The 27,033-nt window shown below is 37.0% G+C and overlaps 1 protein-coding gene across 1 annotated transcript; it reads left to right on the plus strand.

Annotated features, from left to right (window-relative positions):
* The first annotated feature begins 5,528 nt into the window (after window positions 1–5,528).
* Window positions 5,529–22,455, plus strand: SAMD9 (sterile alpha motif domain containing 9). The gene is made up of 3 exons (XM_081288062.1): window positions 5,529–5,670; window positions 9,084–9,154; window positions 16,121–22,455. Exon 3 carries the CDS (start codon window positions 16,129–16,131, stop codon window positions 20,881–20,883), a length of 4,755 nt encoding a protein of 1,584 aa, XP_081144188.1. The 5' UTR covers window positions 5,529–5,670; window positions 9,084–9,154; window positions 16,121–16,128; the 3' UTR covers window positions 20,884–22,455.
* Window positions 22,456–27,033: the final 4,578 nt, after the last annotated feature.

Raw genomic sequence — 27,033 nt, forward strand, 5'->3', positions numbered from 1 at the left:
ACTTTAACAAAGTACTTGAAATAGTCCACTTACAAAGAAAAAATGTGGGGTTTTTTGGCTCACAGTTTTAGAAGCCTCGGCCCATTATCAGTTGGTCCCATATCTTTTAGGCCAGTGATGAGGCAGCACATCATAACAAGATCACATAAGCTCCTATAAGTGGCAGAATGTCCATGCCTGGGAAGTGAAAGAGAATGAGGGGAGGTGACCAGCTCCCTACAATCCCCTTCAGAGAATTCTCCCATGACCTAAAGACCTCCTGCTATGCCCCACCTCTTAAAGTTTCTTTTGTCTCCAATAGTACCAAGCTGGAGACCAAGTTTAAACACACGAGACTTTGGAGGACACTTATCCAAACCATAGCAATCCCTCATGCTTCCACCATTGTGCAAATATTTACATTTCCATAAAAGACTGGGGGTTATATATTAAAAATGTTAATAAACAATTGGGAGAAATGGGATCCAGCCTCTTTCCTTTTTGTTTTTTTGTTTCCTAGATGTTCTTAATTTTTAAATTGAATGCATGTTACTTTTTTTAATTAGAAAAATATATCATAAAGGGCACCTTCTTTTAAATAACCAAGAATAATAACGAGAGAGAGAGAGAGAGAAACAGTGTTAATAACTCTGAATCAATTAGAAAAAGAGAAGTAGGCCCAGAACTTTTGAAAAAACCTTGTCTCACAACTAAGAGACTTCTTGGTATTGTCATATGTCAATTATTACTTCATATGAGAGGAAGAGAAACTTAACAGATACAACATTTTTGGTGATTTTATTCCCATGAGAAATTTTATATAAAAACAAGGAAAGGGGGAAAAAAACTACGAGACTTTTTACAAAGTCTAAGTCATGAAAACAAATAAACAAACAACGGGGCTTGTCACTTTATACTACTTTATGAGAAAATTTAAAAAAAAAAACACCAAAGATCTCAAATGAGTTAGAAACATAGATCAGGTGGTGATGTATAAGTCTGTTTTCTGTTACTATAACAAATTCCTGAGACTGGCTACTTAAAAAAAAAAAAGTTTAATTAGCTCAGAGTTTTGTAGGTTTGAGGGCATGGTGTGGTGCTGGCATCAGCTCTACTCTAGTGAGGGCCTTGTGGCAGATGGCACCAAGAGTGCATGGCAAGAAGGAGATATCATATGGTGAGACAGGAAGCTAGAGAGCAGGCAGAGGCTTTTTATAATGACTTGTTCTCATAAGGACTAATTAAGGGTCCCATCATAACCACACTAATTCCTTCTGAGGGCAGCACCTCCAATAACCAAAGGAGTTCCCATGAGGTCCCATTTCTTAAAGGTTCTACCTCCTAACACCACACAGCGGGGAACAAGTTTCCCACACATCAACCTCTGGAGGGCAAACCACATTCAACCAGAGCAGATGGTACCCAAGGAGCTTTACTCTGGATAACTTCCTTTTTAAGAAAGGGGTCCTCACACCACACTGGTAAATGCAGCCTGAAGAACTCTCCACTAACCCAAGTTAAATGTTGAATTTTATATACATAAAAATAATTTTTTAATTCTCAAAAACAGGGTGGGGGTGCTGAGGATATAGCTCATTTGGTAGAGTGCTTGCCTCGAATGCACAAGTCCCTGGGTTCCATTCCAGCACCCCAAAAATTTTCTCAAAAAAAGAGAGAGAAGGAATCTCTGGTGAGTTTTTAAAATAATTTAAAAACAAAAATAAAAACCTCACCATAATCCATCAAAGAGCCTAAAAGAAGTCCTGAAAAGGAGATACCCACCCTTTGCCCCAATCTTTAGCAGAAAATCCCCCTCAAACATAAAGCAGGATTAGTCTGGGAGGCTTCCCTGCATCAGGTGAAGGATGGAGGGGGGAGGGGAAGACCAGGCTGAGATCAAGGCCAGCAGGGGGAGGGAGGTACTAGACAGCAATGTGCTCTGGTTGGTGAGGGAGAGTTGGTTTTCATACCCTAGAGAAGTGTTTCAGGAAACAGCTGGCCCTGGAAATGCACATGCAATAGCAGAATTAGCCAACAGGGTAGAAAAGGAAATGAGAAACTCAAGTAGACATATCTGCAAGTCTAGACCACACCTTCTTAGCTGGGACTTCAACACAATCAACAGGATCAAAATTCATTCTTGAGAGCAAATAAAAATCATACCTTTTTAAAATCAGAGGTTTTTTTGAAAGCTGTTTTAGATTGGTAACAAAACTGAATGGAAGATACATAAATTTCCCACATACTCCCTGCCCCCTCACCTAATGCACAACCTCCTACCTTGTCAACATCTTCTGCAGAGTAGCTCCTATCTTACAATTGGTGAACCAACATTGATGCATCATTATTGCCCTGAGTCCATAGTTTCTATTTGGGTTCACTCTTGGTGTTGCACGTTATGAGTTTGAACAAACTTATAATGATGTGTATCCACCATTATAGTATCATTCAGAGTATTTCACTGCACTGAAATTCCTCTGTGCCCCATGTACTCATTTTTTTTTCCTTTCCTCTAAACCTTGGCAAGTACTCATCTTTTAACTTTGTATAGTTTTTCTTTTGCCCCTGAGGATCACATACTTGGAATTGTATCATATGGAGCCCATTGTATAGTATGCCCGTCCCAAAGGCTGTCGGGCAAGAGGGGCTTCCACCTTTTTTGTTCTATTCAGGCCTTCAATTGATTAGATGAGGCCCACTTATATAATGGAGGGCAGCCTGCTTTACACAGTCTGTCAATTAAAATGTTAAATTCATCTAAAAATAGCCTCACAGAAACACCCAGGATATTTGACACAATATCTGGGCATCCTATGGCACAACTGAGTCAACAGTTTAAATTAAGCATCACACAGGTCTAATGGATAGTGGAACCTGAGTTTCAGAGCTCAGGCCCAGGTTCCCTTGCTAGAATAAATCCTGCGGGTAGATGATGAGCTAATGGTCAAGGTAGGCTCTCCTTCACAGCCACCGTTTTTCCTTCTGAAGTTCAGGGCTTATGACCATTGGCCTGATGTCTAGATTCAAGTGTCTACTATGAACTAGTTGTGCTAACTTTAGTCACATTCTTTAGCCTCTCTGTGCTTAAGTTTCTTTACCTGTAAAACAGAAATAACAATAGTATCTACCTCAGGGGTTTGTTGGAAAGAGTAAGTAAGTTAATATAAAGCACTTAGAATAATCCCTGGTATGTGGTAAGTACCCAATCACTGTTTAAAACTCATCTAAAACCAGTGTGAATCAACTGTGGGGTGTGGAAACCACCGGCAAATTGAGCACACACAACAAATGTTCCTGCTTCCAGCTAATTGTTAAAATACCAGTTATCTGGGTTTTTCTCACTTAGGCAGTTTTGACCTGGCCATGACACTGACCTTAGAGAAGATCGACCAGCATTGTAACATTTGGTTCTGCAGCCCTGGTTTGCTCTGTAGGACTTACCTGGAGTCCTGTAGCATTTATAGGGGAGCTCAGAGCAATCCCTGCAACCCATTCCTTTACATGGTAGGAAAACAGAGATGGACACATAGTCCTCCCTAAGAGGACAGTGAAATCCTCACATAGAGCTCCACAGGGCTTGGGACTACAATTCACAGATTTATGAATACTATGTAGAATGACTGAATCAAGTTAGTTAACATATCACCTCAAATACCATCTTTATGGTGAGAACATTGGAAATTTACTCTCAGTATTTTTGAAATGTACAGTACTTTATTAATTGTATTCACCACACTATGCAAAAGACCTCTATGAACATATTCTTCTGTGAGATCTTGTGTCCTTTGACCATCATCATCCCCTTCCTCCTCTGAAACAACCATTCTACTCACTGTTTCTACCAGCTCCATTGTCTTTTCAATTCTGAGAACATGAAGTATTTGTCTTTTTATGCCTGGCTTATTCAGTTTAGCATAATTTAATTTATCACATTGCTTTATACCCCATAAATTTATATAATTACAAATTGTCAATTTGCAATGTTAAAAAATTAAGCAAAATCTGCATTTAAAGTGTCAATACCCTTAATCAAAGACCATTAGAAACATACCTATAATTAAACAAATTTGTATTTATTGACTCATATTTATAGAAAGAAAGCATAGGAGTTGTGGGGTGCTTTCAGTAAAAGGGGTTAGGAGGGACTGGTGGGATTGCTATCTCCTCATAGCTAATGGTTTGTATTAGATGATTTGGAAAGAGGGGTCAAGGGTCAGAGATTTGCTTTGAAATAGATGCTATAAGGAAATAGGGGCAGTAACCCCCTTCTAGGAGAGTGAGACTTAGCTATGATTGGTGAAGGAAGCAAAAGTTACTCATATTAGCTAGGACTTGGAGATCTTTGGTCACATTTATAATTTGGTGATATTTATGTTTTTGTTTACATTGACATGTATTTACATATTGATCATGTGTTTGTCTTAATCATCAAAGTAATATGGTGGCCTTCTCTTGAAATTGTTAATGTTAAATAAAAAACATCACAACCTAGCCATGAGGGCCAGGCCAGGTGCTTCTGGCAGGGTCTACATTTTTGGTTTTTTTTTCCTCAGACTAAGCTTCTTCAATGAGAAGTCTCTTAAATTCTCCACATGATACTTTAAGGGAATTAATGATGTCACTTTACATTTTTCAAATATGCACATATTTTATAAACTCTTTTGTAGCAATGTTCTCTGGATGATTTATTTAGTATAAAGATTTCCAATATTAATTATAAAAGTGCCTTTTACTAACCAAAAAACATTTGCATACTATAAAAAAAATGTAAGCTTCACTGAGATGTAACTAACATACCCTGGGTGCTTGTACCCTCCAAACTTCAAGCTAGTTAACACATCTATCATCTCAAATATTTACCATTTTTTGTGGTGAGAACATTTGAAAATTGTTCCCCCGGGCGTCAAGTTAATGGTATTTGGGTGTGGAGCCTTTGGGAGGTAATTAGAATTAGATGAGGTCTTCAGAGCAGGGGTCTCATGATTTCCTTAGTGGGTTAGTGAAAAGAGAAAGAGATATGCAAATAAGCAAAGCTTGCTCTATCTGGTCCTGTGGTCCCTGTGCCACTTTAGGACTCTGTAGAGAGTTACCACAAGCAAGAAGACTTACTAGAGGTAGTCCCTCATCCTTGGACTTCCCCACCTATAAAACTGTAAATTATTTCCATTGCAGTATTTAGTCATTCAACAGAAAATAAATGAAGACAATAGTTAAGTGTAATGAAAGAGAGAAAGAAAACTGGTATTCTCAAGGGATCAATTAGGACAATATCTGTCCATTTATGGGCAATATAACAGGACTCTGTGCAGCCTTCAAAACTCTTGAGAGCCTTCAAAATCCAAAGATGTTAAGTCTTTGGGTTGCAACCAAACATACCAGAAGGTGGTAAAGTCGTGAGTGGCAAGAAAAGCATGTCAGAGGGAAAAGTCTGCTCTCAGATCTGAGAAACGAAACTGAAATCAAACCAAGTTTCTTCCTTCCCCAGCCTCCGGAATTGCACACACCCTGTTGTTTCTCAGTCAGTTGCTGCTAGCATTGAGACAGGAGGCTATATAAGTTTTCACAGAAACTGGAATGAAGAAAATACTCTCTTCTAACATCCGAGGAGGAAGAAAACTGGATATCAGATGGTTTCTGCACTAAAATAGATGATTTTCTGCTCCTTTGTATAGAAGAAATTTGACAATCAGGGTAAGTACAATATCTCTTATTAATATTACTGACATCTATGCAGCAATCTGTTGAATAGGGAGAATTTCACTTTGCATTTAGAAAAATGAAAAGAACCCAAAACAAAATATGATACTATTCTAAGCCTACAGCTTCCAGACCGCTTGTTCTTGCCAGGAGTCTGCTTATATGAGTCATAACATTCCATAATGATATAATTGAAAACTAGAGGGACTTTTTTGAATGAAATTCCCAATGCATAATAGCATTTTCAGAAAGAACAGAAAATGAAAATTTTAAAGTTTACATTACTTAAAGATACTTTCCACTGTCTTAAGGAATAGGCAGCTTAAAAAAAACAGAATTTCCTGGTAGTTTCTTAGAAATTAGTGTCAGACAAGGTCTATCAATGACAGACAGACAGACTACTACAGGAAGTCCTTGCAATTTGGGCAGCTTTATGTTTCTGGTAGAACCATAGTTTATGTCTGATTTCCCCTGGAAGCAATGAATAAAGAATTGCGAGAGTATAAGAGGATTGCATTTTTAATAATTTTTGAATAAAACTAACAAATCTCACGGTTAACAGTTCATAACCTACATGGTGGGTTCAACCATCAAACAAATTGTGTTTCCTGTTTCTTACTGGTGGCTAGGATGCTCAAAAGCAGCTTTTCAGGTGACTTTTCTAAAGTACATAGAATTTCCAGGCATGGTGGTGCATGCCTGTAATCTCAGCGAATTAGGAGCCTAAGGCAGGAAGATCCCAAGTTCAAGGCAAACCTCAGCAACTTAGCGAAGTCCTAAGCAACTTATTGAGACCCTGTCTCAAAAAAAAAAAAAAAATCAAAAGGGCTGGGGGTATGGCTCAGTGGTTAAGTACCTCTTGGTTCAATCCCCAGTATCAAAATAAATAATAATTTAAAAGAAATTTTAATTTATGGTAAAAAAATATCTGTGAACAGTGGCATACCCGAGGAGAACTTATTCCTCTCATGAATATGCTCCAAAAGTGTCATCTTCAATATTTTTAAGTGGTTTATTGAAAGGCACTGCACTTCAGAGCATTAATTACCAGAATATACAAAGTAAAAAAAAAAAAAAAAAAAAACTTAATACCAAAACAAGAAGACACTGACAGAGGCTTTAGGGGAAGCAGTATGAAAAGTTAACCTGTTCAGTTACGATAGAAACATCCACAATAGGTAGAGAATAGTGAAAAGTCACTCCTTTTTCTCAGCCAAATGTTCAGGTCCAGTTCTATGTTTCCCAACTCTTGTATGAGACCCTGACACCCTGACTTTATGTTTTTACACGTATATGGTATGCAGCTCAAGCATAAATCAAACCATCCATCTAATTCCCTTCTTAGTCTCAGTCTGATTTATGCTGTATCAGCTAGTGGGGAAAGGCCGAGTGTGTTTTAAACATTGAGAGAGGAAGTCAGAAAGAGCCCAGGAAAAATGTCCAGGATGAAAGGGGCAAGGCATGGGGCAGGAGAACCCTGGATACGAGGCTCAGAAATCCAAGAACACCCAGAAGCCAAACAACCAGGGTGCCGCTGCTGTATGAGTCACAGTAGTTTGATTGTGATAGTTATGAACCATACTTTCACAGGGTTGAGTAATAGGGCTCAGCAGAAGGACATATGAGCATATGAGGTTTTGCTTAGATATGAGGATTGCTAAAGGAAGGTGGGGCCAGCTGTTAGACCATGACATGTACTGTTCTTTCATTGTGTATATATATATACCACATTTTCTTTATCCATTCATCTGTTGAAGGGCACCTAGGCTGGTTCCATAGCTTAGCTCTTGTGAATTCGCCTGCTATAAACACTGATGTAACCACATATGTATCACTATAGTATGCTAACTTTAAGTCCTTTGGATATATACCAAGCAGTGGTACAACTATGTCAAATGATGGTTCCATTCCTAGTTGTTTTTTTTTTTTTTTTTGAGGAATCTCCATCCTGCTCTCCAGAGTGGTTGCCCCAATTTGCAGTCCCACCAGCAATGGATGAGTATACCCTTCCCCACATCCTCAATAACATTTATTGTTACTTGTATTCGTGATAATTGCCATTCTGACTGGAGTGAGATGAAATCTCAGTGTAGTTTCAATTTGCATCTCTCTAATTGCTAGAGATGTTGAACAGTTTTTCATATATTTGCTGACTATTTGTATTTCTTCTTTGAAGTGTCTGTTCAGTTCCTTAGCCCATTTTATCGATGGGTTTGGGGGGGTTTTTTGTTTTTGTTTTTTGTCTTTGTTTTTGTTGGTGGTGTTGTTTTGGTATTAAGTTTTTTTTTTACTTTGTATATTCTGGTAATTAATGCTCTGAAGTGCAGGTGGCAAAAATTTTTCTCCCAATCTGTAGGCGCTCCGTTCATATTCATCATTGTTTGCTTTACTCTGAAGAAGCTTTTTAGTTTAATTTCATCCTATTTGTTGATTCTTGATTTTACTATTTATGCTTTAGGAGGCTTATTAAGGAAGGCTATTCCTAAACAGACATGATGTAGATTTGGGCCTACTTTTTCCTCTATTAGGTGCAGAGTCTTAGGTCTAATGCCTAAGTCCTTGATCCACTTTGAGTTGAGTTTGGTGCAGGATGAGATATAGGGGTTTAATTTCATTTTGCTACATACGGATTTCCAGTTTTCCAAGCACCATTTGTTGGAGAAGGTATCTTTTCTCTAATGTGTGTTTTTGGCAGTTTGGCCTAGTATGAGATAATGTTATTTATGGGGAATTGTCTCTGTGTCTTCTGTTCTTTACCACTGTGTGTGACTATACACAGATCAAGATCCTCGTGCTTCTCAGAAAATAATCACCACACCAAGTCATTCTGATTTCTGCTGTAGATTAATTTTGCCTATTCTTGAACTTCGTATGTTGTACTGGATCTATTCGTTTAGGGTTACAGTTGTGAGAGTCATCTCTGTTTTTGCTTGTATCAGTAATTTTTCATTAGGATTGCTGAGTCATAAACATAATTAACTTTACAAAAACTGTTGGTTTCTCCAATTTATGTTTCTACTGGCAATGTCTGAGAGCTCCATTGACCCCACCTCTTCACCAGCATGTCAGCCTTTCATTGTAGCCATTCTGGTGGGTGCGTAGGGTCATCTCCCTGAAGTTTGATTTTGCATGTTGGTGATGGTTAAAGATTTTGGAGCACTTCTAGGTTCCAATCCATCACATCCACATTGTGACTGTCAAAAGCCACACTGGTTTCCCTTCCTCCCGGAGGGTCATGACTTCTCCTCAAGTCCAGCTCAGAATCAGAAAATGCCCCAAAGCTTACCTAGGCTTCTCTCCTTTCTGAATTTTAGTCCATCTGGCCTTTGTCATCTAATATGTTATCTCCGTGTTCATTTCAAAGTAAAGTCATGTAGCTTTCCTCACCTCTTTTCTTGTTGTTGCAGTGAGAGCATCGGCAGCCTTGGTGATCTCACAGGAAAGTGGTCTCCTTCCATTCCTTCTCCAGTCAGTTTTGGTAAGTACCATTTTTGGGTGAATTTGTCTGTTTAACCTCAGTCTTCAATTTTATTCATGTACAGTTGGTTGCAATATTCCCTAACTGCTTTAATTTTTACAGCACCTCTTATTGCCTATTTGTGACATCTCTCTTTTATTTGTTGTTTAATCCTTCCACAGGTGTGTCAACTTCATTACTCTTTGTTGATGACTTTTGATCTTCTTTCCATCTCTCTGTTGGAACTATGGTTTCCATTTTTAGATTTTTGCCCTTTGTTTTCTTCCTTCTTCTTCCTTCTTCATATCTGTTTCGTTGTTCTTTGAGTTAACTAAATTGGCATTTAGTTCACTGTCAATCATTTTTCTATTTTTGTAAAAGCACTTAAGGCTATAACTATTTGTATAAATATTGTTGATACCACTTTTTATAAGTTTTGATGTGCAGCAGTTTCATTGCTGCTAGGTTCTATATATTTTTCCTCTCTAATGTATGACATTTGAAGTTTTTAATTTCTATTTTTTGATTCCTCATTTAATAAAGCTCTGAAGTCATATTTTAAAAAGAACAAAGATTATGCAATTGGTAAACAAATAAAGTATACCTTTTTCATAGGGTTTTACAAATTAGGGCAAAAAATTAGTTTACAACGTGGGAGACAAAATGTGCTAAGGAAAGAGGTGTATAATTAGGAGCAAATGGTAATATAAAGTGCATTCTATTTAAGAGGAGCTTTCATACTGCTTGAGAAAAAGGGCTTAGTGAATAAGCAAAAAGTGGAGTGACTTAGCTTCCTAATATGCAAAAGTGGAAGACCTTATGAACCATTTGAGAGACAGCATGACTCAGCCACTTGTCTGCCATTTTTAGGATGAAGGGCTGAATGTTTTCATGTTACTACCATAAAATTATCTACTAAGCTCTTCATTTGCATAGAATGGGTTAAATCCATGCAATCTTGATATCCTGACATCTAGAGCCTCAGACAATTACTGGAGGAGTTTTTGCAACACAATTCCTATTATAGCCTTCATGAAATTATACTACAAACTGTTGAATAGTAAGGGCTTATTTAATTCCAAATTTACAGAATGATGCTGTTTGACAGTTTTGAATGATTCAGTAAATCTTTAATCAATAGATAAATATATAAATTTATGCACTTCGTGGGACAATTTTAAATTTATAAAAAATGTGAACTCATTGAAAAATGAAATCAGTGCTAATGACATTTCTGAAAAAATGGATTTTGATGTGCTGATATATGTTTTAGAGATAGTGAATTTCTTTCTTTCTTTTTTTTAGAGAGAGAGAGCTTTTTAATATTTATTTTTCAGTTTTCAGTGGACACAACATCTTTATTTTATTTTTATGTGGTGCTGAGGATCGAACCCAGCGCCCCATGCATGCCAGGCGAGCGTGATACCGCTTGAGCCACATCCCCAGCCCCGAGATATTTCATTAAAAAAGAAATCTTACTCAATTTTGAACATAATATTTCCTAAATAAGTCTTTTTATTTTTTTAAATTTATATATGACAGCGGAATGCATTACAATTCATATTACACATATAGAGCACAAATTTTTCAAATCTCTGATTTTATACAAAGTATATCCACACCAATTCCTGTCTTCATACATGTACTTTGGATAATGATGTCTGTCACATTCCACCATCATTTCTAACCCATGCCTCTTCCTTCCCCTCCCACCCCTCTGCCCCATCTAGAGTTGTCTATTCCTCCTATGCCTCGCCACCCTACTCCACTATGAATCAGCCTCCTTATATCAGAGAAGACATTTAGCATTTGTTTTTGTTTTTGTTTTTTTTTTTTTGGAATTGGCTAACTTCACTTAGCATTATCTCCTCTAACTCTATCCATTTACCTGCAAACGCCATGATTTTATTCTCTTTTTTTTTCTGAGTAATATTCCATTGTGTATATATGTCACATTTTTTTATCCATTCATCTACTGAAGGGCATCTAGGTTAGTTCCACAGTTTAGCTATTGTGAATTGTGCTGCTATAAACATTGATGTGGCTGTGTCCCTGTAGTAAACTTTTCATTTGAGATCATTATCATTCACATGGGGTACAATTTTTGCCTAGCCCTAGATCATGAAGATTTTCTCCTATGTATTTACTAAACGTTTCTTAATTTTATATTTTACATGAAGTCCATTCCAAGTCAATTTTGGCATAAGGTATGAGATCAGGTTGGGATTATTTAATTTTTGCATATGGATGTCCAATTACTCCAGCATCATTTGTTGAAACAACCATCCAATATTCATTGAATTATTTTTGTGTCTTTGTCAAATATCAATGGGGCATATTTGTATGGGTCTACTTCTGGAATTCTATTCTATTCCAGTATCTCTCTACCAATACCATGCAGCTTTGATTATTGTAGTTATAAAATGTCTTTTTAAAACAATTTCTCTCACTTTATTATTATTAAAATTTTTGAAACTAGTATTCTTCCTTTACCTCTCCATACAAATTTTACAAGAATTTTATTTATCTACAAAGAATCATACTGGAATTTTGATCACATTATGTTAAACCTGTTTAATATCTGTAGAAAATTAACATAAATACTATGTAAAATTCCCATGTGAACACAGTATGTGTCCCCATTTATTTAGATCCCTGATTTCTTTCAGTGTTTTGTACTTTTGAGCATAAAAGTCAACTATATGTTTTGCTAGACTTATACATATATGTTTACATATACTTATACATATATATATATATGAAGTATATCAGGATTTTTTGTTTGTTTTGTTTTGGTTTTATTTTTATTGATTCCTAAAGGAATTGATTTTTAATATTTTTTCATATGTTCATTGCTCACTTATAGAAAGATATTTTTATTTTTATCTTGTGCTCTGAAATATTGAAGAACTCAATTGTATCCTATGAATTATTTGGCATTTTCCATGTAGCTAATCAAGTCATTTGAAAATAAGTACAGTTTTATTTCTTCCTTTGCATACTCTGTTTTTCCTCTTCTTTTCTTGCTTTATTGCATTGGCCAGAACTTCCAGCAATCTGTCAAGGAAGTATGAGTGGAGTTAGGCATCTTTCCTTGCTCCCATTCTAATGGAGAAAGCATTGGGTTTCACCATTAGTTGTGTGAGCTGTACATTTTTTTGTAGATACTCTTTATCAGACTCTACTCTGGTCCTGTTTTTCTAAGAGTTTTAACTATAATGCATGTTTTGAATTTTGTCAAAAGTTCTTTTTACATCCTTTGATGTGATTATGTGATTTGTCTTTGATATCCTGTCATTATGGCAGATTTCACTTACTGACTTCTGAATAGTCAACCATCATGCATCCCTGGAATAAACCCTATCTCATAAGATAATTAGGTTATGATTCTCTTATATTGCTAAGTTCTACTTGCTAATATTATGTTAATAGTTCTTTTGTATATTCATGAAGGATATGGATTTGTGGTTGTATGTTTTAGGCTGTCTTTGTTGTTCTTTCTAATAGCATAATACTAGTTTCATAAATAAATTGGTAGATATTCCTCTTTTTTAGTTTTCTGAAGGAGATTGTGTAGAATCAGTGTTAAATCTTTAAATGCTTGGAATTTAAAATGAAGTGTTATACTTTCATTTTTATGCATTGCAATGTATTTCTTTATTTTACTTGAGACTTCCTCTTTGGCCCATGAATGATTTAGAAGAGCATGTTTTGTGAGATTCCTCTTTTCTGTTATCAATTTCTATTACAATTTCTTGTGGTTAACAAACATTCTGTGTGGTTTCAATTTTTTTCATTTTTTTTAGTTATATCTGATAGTATCTTGTATTTTGACATATTTATACAACCATGTGGTATATCTTACTCTATTTAGAATTCCAGTCTCATGGATTTATGTGATGTGGAATTTCACTGTGACATATTCATCTGTATACATAGTAGAGTTATGTCAGATTCATTCAATTGTCTTTCATATTTCTGTCCCCCACTCCCCTCCCTTCATTCCCCTTTGTCTAATCCAATGAACTTCTATTCTTCCCTTCCCCCCCCTTGTTGTGTGTTAGCATCCATATATTAGAGAGAACATTCAACATTTGGTTTATTGGGATTGGCTTATTTCACTTAACATTGTTGATAGTGTACAGTTTCATCCACTTATTGACAAATGCCATAATTTCATTCTTCTTTATGGTGGAGTAATATTTCACTGTGTATATATACCACATTTTCTTTATCCACTCATCTGTTGAAGGCACCTAGGCTGGTTCCATAGTTTAGTTTTTGTGAATTGACCTGCTATAAACATTGATATGGCTGCATCACTCTAGTATGGTGATTTTAAGTCCTTTGGATATATACTAAGCAGTGGTATAACTATATCAAATGGTGGTTCCATTCCTAGTTTTTTTAAGGAATCTTCATCCTGCTCTCCAGAGTGGTTGCACCAATTTACACTCCCACTGGCAATGTATGAGTGTAAACTTTTCCCTACATCCTCAACGACATTTATTGTTAATTGTATTCTTGATAATTGCCATTCTGACTGGAGTGAGATGAAATCTCAGTGTAGTTTTAATTTGCATCTCTCTAATTGCTAGATATATTGAACATTTTTTCATATATTTGCTAACTATTAGTATTTCTTCTTTGAATGTCTGTTCAGTTCCATTGCCCTTTTATCAATTGAGTTTTTTGGTGTTAGGGTTTTTTTGTTTGTTTGTTTTGTTTGTTTGTTTGTTTTTAGTTCTTTGTATATTCTGGAGATAAATGCTCTGAGTTAAAGGTGGTAATGATTCTCCCATTCTACAGGCTTTCTGTTCACATTCTTGATTGTTTTTTTTTTCCTCTGAAGAAGCTTTTTAGCTTGACACCATCCCATTTGTTAATTCTTTTTTTTTAAGAGAGAGAGAGAATTGTTTTAATATTTATTTTTTAGTTTTTGGCAGACACAACATCTTTGTATGTATGTGGTGCTGAGGATCGAACCTGGGCCACATGCATGCCAGGCAAGCATGCTACCACTTGAGCCACATCCCCAGTCCCCATTTGTTAATTCTTGATTTTACTTCTTGTGCTTTAGGAGTCTTGTTGAGGAAGACAGTTCCTGAGCTGACATGATGGAAAGTTGGGCCTACATTTTCATCTAGTTGGCACAGGGTCTCTGGTCTAATGCCTAAGTCCTTGATCTAGTTTGAGTTGAATTTTGTGCATGAAGAGAGATAAGGGTTAAATTTTGGCTTCAATTTTTTAATAATTTATTGAAGTTTGTTTCATCATTTAGGATATGGTCTATCTTGGCTCTTGAAAAGAATGGAATATTATTGTTCTTGTTGCAGTATGCTACAAGTATGATATAGAACCTGTTAATTGATGATATTGTTGAGTTCTTCTATATCATCACTATTCTGTTTAACTGTTGTATTAGTTGTTAAGACAAAGGTATTGAAATATTTGACTGTAATTGTGGATTGGTTGAAAACTGAAAAATTCGATTGTTACTTGAGTCACACATTTGCAACTTTTTTATCTGATGCTTATACTTTAGGACTGCTATGAAATCTAATTAGACTGACCCTTTTATCAGTATATAATATTCCTGTCTCTAGCAAATTTCTATACTTGGAAGACTACTTCATCCAACATTCATGTAGCTACTTCTGTGTTTATTAATATTTGAATGGGCTTGATATGGTGGTGTACACTTGTAATTCCAACAACTCAGGAAGCTGAGGCTCAGCATTTAAAGAGAACTTGTCTCAAAATAAAATTTTTTTACAAGGGCTAGGGATGAAGCTCAGTGGTAAATTTTCCCTGGATTCAATCCCCCATGCTCCCACCCCCAAATTTTTGACTGATATACTTTTTATATTCTATAACTTCACCCCACCTATATCATTACATTTCCACTGAAAGTCACATAGTCAGGATACATCTGGGTCATATTTTGAATTCAGGTTACAAAATTGTCTTAATTTCCATAATTAAGTCATTTGTATTGAATGTAAATATTGATACATTCGAAATTGAGTTTGTTTATATTTGTTCTTCTCTGTTCTATATTTCCTTTGTCTTATTTTCCTGCCTTCTTCTGGGTTACTTGAAAATTAAGTACAATTACATTTTCATTTACAATGTCTTTGAGTACATCATTTTGTATACATTTTCACTGGTTGCTGTAGATGTTGTACTATATATACTTAACTTATGACAGTCTGACAGTATTATTGTACCAATCTCAAGTGTAGAAACTTTAGCTTCCTCCATATGTTCAGAGTTAGGATCTGTCCTAAGGGGTTCAGTGGATAGAAAAGGCCCTGGATCAGTGGCATACAGTGGCTTTCCTCAGGAAGATTCAAAGTAAGTATGCTTGACCAGCATAGGTCATGAATAGCCCAATATGCTACTGTGGATTTTACTTATATTCCCTGAATAGAGAACACAAAAGGTCACAATGGTGTTGCAACAAGTACCCTAATGATACCTCAAAAATGTTCATATGTATCTCATGAATATATTATGACTATTTGGTCTTTCTCTTCTTTCGTAGCTATGACTGACTCTTAGCTGTGACAACTCGATTTACTTCATCTATCATCACCTTTCACAAACTACTTGTATCTACATTTATTGTCATATATCCTCTTCTTATTTTCTATAGTAGAATTGAATATTCTTAAATTACACAGCAAATGCCCATTGCAGCAAATAACCATGAAGAAGAATGAAACATCTCTACATGCACTACTTGGCAGCATCTCTCATATACTTAGTGCAAAACGCAAGGTAAAGTAAATTTTGGATAGCCTGATGCCCTTCAGAGGAGACAAGTGCTCATACATACATATTTGGTAGCATTCCTGGGAGAACATGGAATAAATTGGTGATAAGACCTTTTAAAATTTTGTAACACATGTATATGACCCATAAGAACTTCTTTCAAAGTTTTACTGGTAAAACAATAAATGATTATTCTTTCTCTCACTATAGGTATCACAATGGCAGAGCAACTAAACCTTCCAGAAAATACAGATGACTGGACAAAAGAAGATGTAAACCGATGGTTAGAAAGCCATAAGGTTGACCAAAAGCACAGGGACACCTTGGTGGCCCAGGATGTGAACGGTGCCATCCTGAAGTGGTTAAACAAAACAAATCTTGTGGATATGGGCATAACCCACGGACCAGCTATCCAAATAGAAGAGCTCTTCAAGGAATTACTGAAAACATCCTCTCGAGATCCTACTCAGACATCCAAGGGGAAAAAAGGCAGTAAAAATATTCCCCCAAAACAAACTGTGAAGCAAAAGGAAAGTAAAGAGACTTTGGAACAAAAACAAAAGTATAACGACGATTCAGATTTGTCCAATGCCACTGTGAGTCCAGTGGCTACAGGCTCCAAGTCACTGAAAGATGAGCTCATGGAAGATGAAACAGATGACTTAAAGGAGAAGCAGCCATGCCTAGAACCAACATGTATCCCATATCCTTTTGATGAATCCAGTGATCCATATCGTTATAAATTACATTTCATTCTACAGCCTGAAACTGGATCACGCAATCTCATCGATCCAGCACGTGAGTTCAAAGCCTTCACAAATACAAAAACAGCCACAGAAGAGGATATTAAGATGAAATTTAGCAACGAGGTTTTCCGATTTGCCTCAGCTTGTATGAATTCACGTACCAATGGCACCATTCATTTGGGAGTCGAAGACAAACCCCATGGAAAAATTGTTGGTGTGCGAATCACCAAAGTCACTAAAGAAGCCCTAATTGAACACTTCCATAAGATGATACATCAGTATTTTGAAGCACATCAGGTCCAACAAGCAGAGAAGTGCATTCGAGAGCCCAGATTTGTGGAAGTTTTACTGCCAAACAGTACTGTATCTGACAGATTTGTTATTGAAGTGGATGTCATTCCACAATATGCGGAATGTGGAGAGGACTATTTCCAGATCAAAATGCAAAACTGTAACAACAAAGCATGGGAACAAAGTTCAAAATACTCTGTCTTTGTGAGAGATGGGCCCAAATCTAAGGACATCACAAAAAGTAAGTCGGACTTCAAAGCTTTTAAATTAGACTTAAAAAAATTGGCAGAGTCTAGGAAAGAAGCAGAAGAAAAATGCAAAGAAAAGCCCAATAAAAACAAAAGTGAGGGATCCAAGCTCGTTAAACTGTTGACAGGAAATCAAGATTTGTTGGATAATTCATTCTATGACTGGTACATTCTTGTAACAAATAAATGTAACCCAGAGCAAACAAAACACTTGGATTTCCTCAAGGAAATCAAGTGGTTTGCTGTGTTAGAGTTTGATCCTGAATCAGCAAGGAATGGAGTAGTCAAAGCTTTCAAAGAAAGCCGAGTAGCAAACCTCCACACTCCAAGTCTGTTTGCAGAAGGGACCACGTGGAGTGACAAGATTTCTAGTCTGAATCTTTACCAGCAACCCAGCTGGATTTTCTGCAATGGGAGGTCAGACCTTGACAGTGAAAAATACAAACCCTTAGATCCAATTTCCTGGCAAAGGGAAAGAGCTTCTGAAGTCAGGAAACTGATTTCATTCCTCACACATGAAGACATGATGCCAAGAGGGAAGTTTTTGGTGGTGTTTCTATTACTCTCCTCTGTGGATGACCCCAGAGACCCCCTCATCGAGACTTTCTGTGCTTTCTACCAAGATCTCAAAGGAATGGAAAGTATACTGTGTATTTGTGTACATTCACACATATGCCAGGGATGGAAAGACCTGCTTGAAGCAAGATTAACGAAACACCAAGATGAATTATCAAACCAATGTATTTCTGCCTTAAATCTTGAAGAAATAAATGGCACTGTTCTGAAACTAAAATCTGTAACTCGATCCTCAAAGAGATTATTGCCCTCAGTTGGTTCATCTACTGTCCTTCTGAATAAAGAAGAAGAAATCATGACTGCTCTGGAAATTCTCTGTGAAAATGAATGTGAAGACACACTCTTGGAGAAAGACCAGAAAAAATTACTAGAATTCAAGGCATCCAAAGAGGAAGACTTCTACCGAGGTGGCAAAGTATCATGGTGGAACTTCTACTTTTCTTCTGAAAGCTATTTTTCATCTTTTGTTAAAAGAGATAAGTATGAAAGACTAGAAGAAATGATTCAAAACTGGGCAGATTCTTCTAAACAAACATGTGCCAAAATCCTTCATTTGTATCATCATCCAGGCTGTGGGGGGACTACCTTGGCTATGCATCTTCTGTGGGATCTAAGGAAGAAATTCAGATGTGCTGTGCTGAAAAATAAGACAGTGGATTTTTCTGAAATTGGAGAACAGGTGACCAATTTAATTACCTATGGGGCAGCAGGCCATCAGGAATACTTACCAGTATTGCTCCTTGTTGATGATTTTGAAGAACAAGATAATGTCTACCTTCTGCAAGCTTCCATTCACACAGCTGTAGCTAATAAGCACATTCGATATGAGAGACCTCTAGTGATCATCCTAAATTGCATGAGATCACAAAATCCTGAAAAAAGTGCAAGGAACTCAGACAGTATTGCCCTAATACAACAACTGTCTCCCAAAGAACAGAGAGCTTTTGAGCTTAAGTTGAAAGAAATCAAAGAACAGCATAAAAACTTTGAAGATTTTTATTCCTTCATGATCATGAAAAACAATTTTAATAAAGAGTACATAGAAAATGTGGTGAGGAATATTCTGAAAGGGCAGAATATTTGTACCAAGGAAGCAAAGCTCTTTTCTTTTCTGGCTCTTCTGAATTCATATGTGCCTGATACCACCATTTCACTCTCACAATGTGAGAAGTTCTTAGGAATCTCAAACAAGAAGGCTTACTGGGGAACAGAAAAACTTGAAGACAAAATGGGCACATTCTCTACAATTCTGATAAGAACAGAGGTGGAAGAATGTGGGAAATACTGTGGAGTGCGCATCATTCACCCTTTGATTGCGATTCTCTCACTGGAAGAATTGAAGAAAAGCTATAACTTGGATAAAAGTCAAATTATGCTGGATTTGCTCACAGAAAATATGTTCTATGATGCTGCCATAGGAAAAAGCAAATTTCTCCAAGATATGCAAACCCTACTGCTCACAAGACAGCGAAATGAACCTGAAGGTACAGGAAATTGGTTTTCCCCATTCATTGAAGCATTACATAAAGATGAAGGCAATGAGGCAGTTAAAGCTGTATTGCTTGAAGGTATCAGTCGATTCAACCCAAATGCATTCATGTGCCAAGCCTTGTCAAGACATTTCTACCTTAAAGAGAAGGATTTCAGCAATGCTCTGACGTGGGCAAAACAAGCCAAAAAGATAGAACCTGACAATTCCTATATCTCAGACACACTGGGTCAAGTCTACAAAAGTAAAATAAGATGGTGGATAGAAGATAATGGAAGAAATAGGAACATTTCAGTTGATGACCTAACTAATCTTCTGGAATTAGCTGTACATGCCTCCAGTGCATTCAGAGAATCTCAACAGCAAAGTGAAGATCGAGAATATGAAGTGAAGGAAAGACTGTATCAGAAGTCAAAAAGGAGGTATGACACTTACAACATCGCTGGCTATCAAGGAGAGATAGAAGTTGGACTTTACACAATCCAGATTCTCCAGCTCATTCCATTTTTTGACAATAAAAATGAACTGTCTAAAAGATATATGGTCAATTTTATATCAGGAAATAGTGATATTCCAGGTGATACAAATGAATTTAAAATGGTCCTCAACAACTTTATTCCTTATCTAACTACATTGCAATCTTCTTTGAAGAGGTCCTTTGATTTTTTTGATGATTACTTTGTCCTTCTAAAACCCAGGAACAACATTAAGCAAAATGAAGAGGCCAAAACTCGGAGGAAAGTAGCTGTATATTTCAAGAAGTATGTAGATATATTTGGTCCCTTAGCAGAATCACATAGCAGAGATGTTGGATCAAAACTCCACTTGCCACTTCAAGTAGAGAGAAATCGAAGAACCCTAGAAGCTTTAAAAGCAGACAAGTTTTCTGGGCTCCTAGAATATCTTATTAAAAGTCAAGAAGATGCTATAAGCACCATGGAAGATATAGTGAACAAATATACTTTTCTCTCTGAACAATGTATTGTCAAAATGCACCTGAAGGAAAAGCAAAACTTTATCTTGGCCAACATCATTCTCTTTTGTATTAAACCTGCCTCCAAACTAGTGAAGTCAATTAAAAAACTGAAAGAACAGCTTCGAGATGTCTTGCAACAAGTAGGACCAACTTACCAATATTCAGAACCTTATTTCCTAGCTTCACTCTTATTCTGGCCAGAAAACCAACAACTGGATCAGGATTCTAAACAAATGGAAAAGTATGCTCAATCATTGCAAAATTCTTTCAGGGGGCAATATAAGCACATGTATCGAACAAAGCAACCTATCGCATATTTCTTTCTTGGAAAAGGAAACAATATGAACAGACTTGTCCACAAAGGAAAAATCGATCAATGCTTTGGAAAGACACCTGATATTAATTTTGTGTGGCAAAGTGGAGATGTATGGAAGGAGAAAAAAGTCCAAGACCTTTTGCTTCGTTTGCAAGGACGAGCTGAAAATAATTGTTTATTCATAGAGTATGGGATCAATGAAAAAATCACAATACCCATCACACCTGCTTTCTTTGGTCAACTTAGAAGTGGTAGGAGCATAGAAAAAGTGTCTTTTTATCTGGGATTTTCCATTGGGGGCCCACTTGCCTATGACATTGAAATTGTTTAAGAGCCTGATATTCTTCCAGGAAGGTGGTCTCATTCTCAAACCACCTAATTTGATTTAGATCCAAGAACCATACTTTAAATTGGCAAATTTTTAGACATACCCCCTGACTTTTCAGACCTACACAAACAATATTTAATTTGCTATCACATTAAACATTTGGTGATTCCTATAAAGACTATGGTGAAGAAGGAACGAGGGAGAGATGTGGAAAGCAACAAATCCCTCCCTGGGTTTGGATAACATCATGAAGGACAAAATAATAAGGAGCTGTGGATGCAATTAAGAGAGACGGACTTAGAAAGTCAGCCATATGGAACCCCACTACTTCCCCCAGTAACTCCACCAAGGCATGGATTGAGTACAAGGATCTACTTTCTTCTCAAATGTGACATTTTTTCAAAATAAGAAAAAATATTGTTTTGGTTCCAAGACATTGGACTATCTGGGAAACATTTCTCCAAAATATCAAAAACCTCTCAAGATGATATGCAACATTTATTCTGACCAAGTAGATCTTAAATGTATCCTGTGTTTGTCATTTATAGGTCTTCCAAGGAGAAGGGTCATCCGTTTCTCTAAAGGTCATCCCCACAGAGGTCAGCAGATCTTACCAAAGCAGACTGGGGAATTAGCTACTGAGTTTATAAAACTCCCTCCAAATAAACAAATGGAGAAATGCACCCAAACTCCAAAGACTGTGAACAAAAAGAACTCCTCTGAAAAGAGTTCCCCACCCAGGGGATCCCAATGCACTCGCAAGATATATGTATAACCCATATGTTGAACAAATGTAACCTGCAAGATAGAATCAGCGTATAGTTTTCTTCTAATAAAATTATGGATATCATCAATGGCTGCCAAAACCATTACATGGAATACTGATTTTAAAGAAAAAACTTTATAACCAATTAATCAGATGGTCCTAATCCTGATTGATATGAACATCACAGAGAAAATCTGACTTTTCTGAGCTGGAAGAACCATAGCAGTGTATCACCCATGAGATGTTCTTGCCAAACGATTAAAACTGAATTTGATCAACCATCTAGATCTTACTTCTCTTTTAAAACAAACACAAAAAAGAAAGCATATTGTTAAATACAAGCACAGATATGCAATCAACATATCCAGAAAGCAGAAACTCACAGTTCAAAAACATTTGATTTCTTCAACAAAAAGAAAACAAAATCAATTCAAAACCAAAACAAACAAAAACAAAAAAGAGGGAGACTAAAGATTATAGGAAACTTACCAACTAAATGCAACACTTAAATTTTGGATCCTGAACTGCACAAACCAATACTAAAAGAAATTATTAAGCAATCAGAAATTTGAACACTGACTCGATATTTGAGAATGTAAGGTTATTGTTGATTTGTTAGGTGAGATGATGATAACATGCTTACATTTTTTACAAGTCTTTTTTTTTCTTTTAGAGATATACACTCCAGTATTTTTGAATAAATGATGTGATTTACAATTTGCTTCAAAGTAATTCTGTATGGGGTGGTGGGGGTGGTGAAAGGTGACGGGGAGTGTGACTGCCAAAGGGAACTGAGCTACCAGTTACTGCATGATGAGAACACGGGAGTTCTTTTTATGTCTCTCTCTCCTGTTGACTGTGCTTTTGAAATTTTGTTATAAAAAGGTTTGTGAAAATAAGCACCAAATAATGCAACAGGTTTTTGTCTTCAGAATCTCATTAGAATTTTTTTTTAACTGAGTGAAGGTTTTCCCTTGCTCCCCATGAAATTTCACCTCCATGATTTATTATCTCACTCTTCATTATTATTTTTAATCTTACAAACTAAAATTGTATGTATTTATTGATTATGAAATGTATATACATTTTAAAATGATTAAATCAAGCTGATTAATATATCCAAACCCTTACAAACTTAATTTTTTTGTGTGTGAGAACATTTAAAATCTATCATCTAAGCAATTTTCAAGAATCTAATATAACATTATAGTCACTAAGCTGTATAATAGATCTCTAAAACTTATGTCTCCTAACATAAACTTTGTACATTTTGACCAACATCTTCCTGTTTCCAAGCACACCCCAATTCCTGTGCCCTTAATAACCATCATTCTAGTATTTGCTTCTACAAGTTCCATTTTTTAGATTCCACAGGTAAGTGAGAGAATGCAGTATTTGTCTTTCTGTGTCTGGCCTGTTTTACTTCTACTCAATAATATTTTTAAAATAATAATAAATTCTCTGGTTAAACACAGTCTAAATTTAGAAATGAGAATGCCAGTCACTTTTTTCTTTGGCGTCCCTTCCCCTTCTATCTCAGGTCAGTCAACACTACACAGAACTGTCTGTTGGAGTCCTAGTCTCCTGGGGGTTCTTTCGATCTCAACTTCAGTCAGCCTAGCCAGTGCTGTCTCCACCATGACCTATCTTAGGTACACAGGAATTACTTGCAGATACTGGTTTTGCCATTGATTAAAAAAAATGCAGTCAATATCCAGTCTTAGGAGCAACATGCCTTGTAAAGTTGGGGTAACACAGGCCAAAGTCTCTAAGAGGACCTCCTGAAGCCTCCTCTCTAAGCCCAAGATGAGATTCTTAGGAGGGTTGGAGACAACTTTCTCCATAACATCCTCTTCATATGGAGCTAAGGGTGCAACTAGCTTGCAGAAGCCCTGGGTATGATCCCTACCATTGCAAAATTTAAAAAGAGAGAAGAAACGATAAAGAGATCTCTTTCTCACTTCTTAAGGACAGTTTTGGCAAAGTTCAGCCTATGTGTCTTTGTAAATAAAGTTTTATTGAAACATAGCCATGCTCACTTGTTTAAGTATTGTGTTTGGCTGTGGTTTTGGTTTAGATAAATGCTCCCCATAAACTCCAGAGTTGAAAGCTTGGACCCCAATGCAATAATTTCAGACACAGTGATTTGGGGATGTGATTGGATCATGAGGGCTCTGACCTCTTCAGTGGATTCATCCATTGAGAAAGTAATGTTTTTGATGGCATTATTGGTAGATAGTGAAAACTAGGGGATGGGGTCTAGTTGGAAGAAGTAGGTCACTTGTGGACATGCCCTGGAAGGGTAGATCTTGTCCCCAGACAGCCTCATCCCTTCTCTCTCTCTTCTTCCCAGTTGCCAAGAGGTAAGCAGCTTTCCTCCACCAAACCCTGATGTTTCTGCCTTGGATTTTCTTAAACCTTGGATGGTCTGAAACCCCTGAAACTATAAACCAAAATAAATCTTCCCTCCCTTAAGTTGATTTTTTCAAGTATTTTTCACAACAACGAAAAGCTGACTAACAGCTTCTTTTATCCCACAACAGAGTTGAGTAGTTGGAGCAGAACTCCTAGGGACCTCTAAAGCCTAAAATGTTTGCTATCTGGCTCTTTACAGAAAGAGTTATGGACTCTGTATAAAACTGTCAAATCTATTCTTTTGTGTCTAATTGGTTCTTGGACACCCACTTGGAAAATATGTATTTTGATTTATTACCTCATTTTAATTTCTGATTTTTGTTATTTCAGAACCAAAGTTAAATTTTAATATATTTTTTAATATAATAGTCAAGATATAGTTTCAATTATAACAATCCAGATCCATATTTCCAAAGAACAGCAAAGTAACAAATGTATGTGTTTTATTTTGGCAAATTTAAAAAAAAACTAACTTATGCTAGTAAACTTAACATTTAAAATTCCTAAATTTAGCCTCTAAATTTAGGAATTTAGAGGCTGCCTTTGCAAAAGAGCACTGACTCTTCAACTGGGCCCGTGGAAGCCCAATGGGTAACTGAAAACAGGAGAAAATTTGAAATCCCTGCTTTCATTTCTGCATGTAGGTATGTTAGTCTTTTAAAGATTGTTCATATAAAGCTAATAATCTGCCCCCTTCAAAGCAGAAGATACCAAAATAAGAGTAACTATGATATTTTATGATTTTCAGGAATATCTAATTGCAAGGGGATACCCCTAGGGCTGAGTTACACTCAACTGTTCCCTTGTAATCGTACCCCTTCTGTCTTTTTATGGATAGAACTTTGTAAGAAGTGTCCCCACAATAAAAGGTGACTTCTGAATGTGCTTGCTCTCTCTCTCATCAGCCTCTCGTGACTTTCTCTTGCTCTCCCTTTTGGGAAGCCTAAGGCCAAGAGCTGGGGAAACTGTCCTAAAGCTTAAGTAAAGGCAAATTATGTCTGTGTTTTCTTTCGTGTCCCTGCAAATTCACATGAGTGATCTTAGTTCAGCTGCCCGTGCTGGTCAGAGGCAGCAGGTGGCACTCAGAACAAGGTACCTCTTGGAGTGAATTTATAGGTAGACTTGGGTGAGCGTGCATTAGAAATTCAGTGAATCGTGTTTTAGGGTTGTAAAACAAGCAGGCAGACTGAGAGCTGGGGACATTAAAGAACTAACATGGACAATTCCACATCTTCAGAAAAAAAAAAAAAAGATTATCTGATGATCCTGGAGATTTTAGTTAACCTGAGAGGGAAACAGGTCAAAAGGGCCCAGCTGGTTCAATTCCTGAAAACCTTCAGTGATGTATGCCCATGGTTTTGTGAGGAAAAATTCACCAGATTTGCATACTTGGGAGAGGCCAGGTAGAAAATTGTCTAAATGCTGCCTCTCTGCTAAGCTATCTAAGAGTACAATAGAAAATATTCAAAAAGTCTGGACTGCTCTAGAAATGTGTCTTTTTGATGACGGAGATGAGAACCGATGGTCTTCAGAAGACTTATTGAAAGGGCTCCAAAAAGCAATTAGAAGCTTAGAGCAAGAAAAGCGGCAGGAGGCTGCTCCCAGCCAATTTTCTATCTGTAGCCAGTCTGAGGGCAGGGTCAATTCACGCCCAGTCTGTAGCTAGAAAACCCGCAGACACAGGGCCTCCGGGCAAGACCTAAAACCAAACTTTTAGTCCCAGCTGATCCTGACAGAATCAATGATTTACGAGTATGCCAACAGAATTCTGATGGTAGGGGTGTGTGCTAGAGAGGAAACCAGCCCCAATCGGGTTTCTGGGAGGCAGATTCAAGATGGAGGGGAGGAAAATGGACAGGAAGCTACTCAGGAAACTGAGCCACAGTCTGAGGATTCCCAATCAGAGGGTGAGAAAGAGCTGGAGGAGGGCTTTGGTAGATTAAGTTTGATCTGGCCACTCTCCTCCAGGAGAGCTAGGCTCAATAACTAGTCTGAACTGGCAGTAGCCACACTGCAGTTCCTTTTAAGACTCTCAGAGCTCAAAAACACTTGCTGTACTTATGGTTCTAAGGTTGTGGCTCAGAGGAAGAGCATTCGCCTTGCAAGTGTGAGGCTCTGGGTTTGATCCTCAGCACCACATAAAAATAAATAAAGGTATTGTGTCCAACTACAACTAAAAAAAAAAAATCAGCATTTGTTCTAAGTCTGCTTGAATCTTTATGTAGTGAGCCCCTGAACCTGCATGATTGGATTTCTCTGGCTTGCTTATGGGGGGAGATTATTTATTGTGGTGATCTAACTGGACTAATAAGTGTACCAAATAGGCTGAGAGAAACTGTAGGCAAGTCTTTTTAAATCCTTTTAGAGATGCTAACTGGAACTGGAGATTTTGCTGATTTGGAAAGGTAGCTAAATTATGATCTGCCAATTTACGATCAGATTAGTGCATGTGCCAAAAAGGCCTGCAGAGAATTGCCTAATAGAGGTCAATTAGCTCTGGATTTTAGCAAGATCCCTCAGGGATTAGAGTAACAGTTCTCAGATTTTGTGTCCCTACCAGGCAGCTAACTTAACAACAGGAGACTCAAATGCCTCTGAAATTTTAGTCAAGCAGTTAGCATTTGAAAATGCTAATAAAATTTGTCAGGAGATCCTCCAACCCCATTGGAAAAGGGGAAGTGTTTCCGTATTTATTCCCCTTTGTGAGAATGTGGGTCCCTCGCCACTGAAGGACTTAACACTCTGCTGCTTTAAAGCAAATGTTGCAACCTCAGTCTATGAGAGACTATTGTCATGGGCAATGTTTCAACTGTGATGGAACTGAGTATATTGCTCTGGATGGCGAGTCTCCGCTCAAATGGGCAGAAACCTCACCAGGTTCATGCAGATGCTGCTATTGGAGAGATGACCTCCTGGTGTGGGGGAACTCCAACATGGAGGCCACCTACTGCCTTTTTTTTAAAATATTTTTT

This window comes from Spermophilus citellus (assembly GCF_964194105.1).
Source record: "Spermophilus citellus genome assembly, chromosome: 3".
In the NCBI taxonomy this organism is placed as follows: domain Eukaryota; kingdom Metazoa; phylum Chordata; class Mammalia; order Rodentia; family Sciuridae; genus Spermophilus; species Spermophilus citellus.

Bases quoted from the DNA above. Each gene is read 5' to 3' on its own strand.
- SAMD9 (XM_081288062.1), top strand. From the start codon at position 16,129: ATGGCAGAGCAACTAAACCTTCCAGAAAATACAGATGACTGGACAAAA.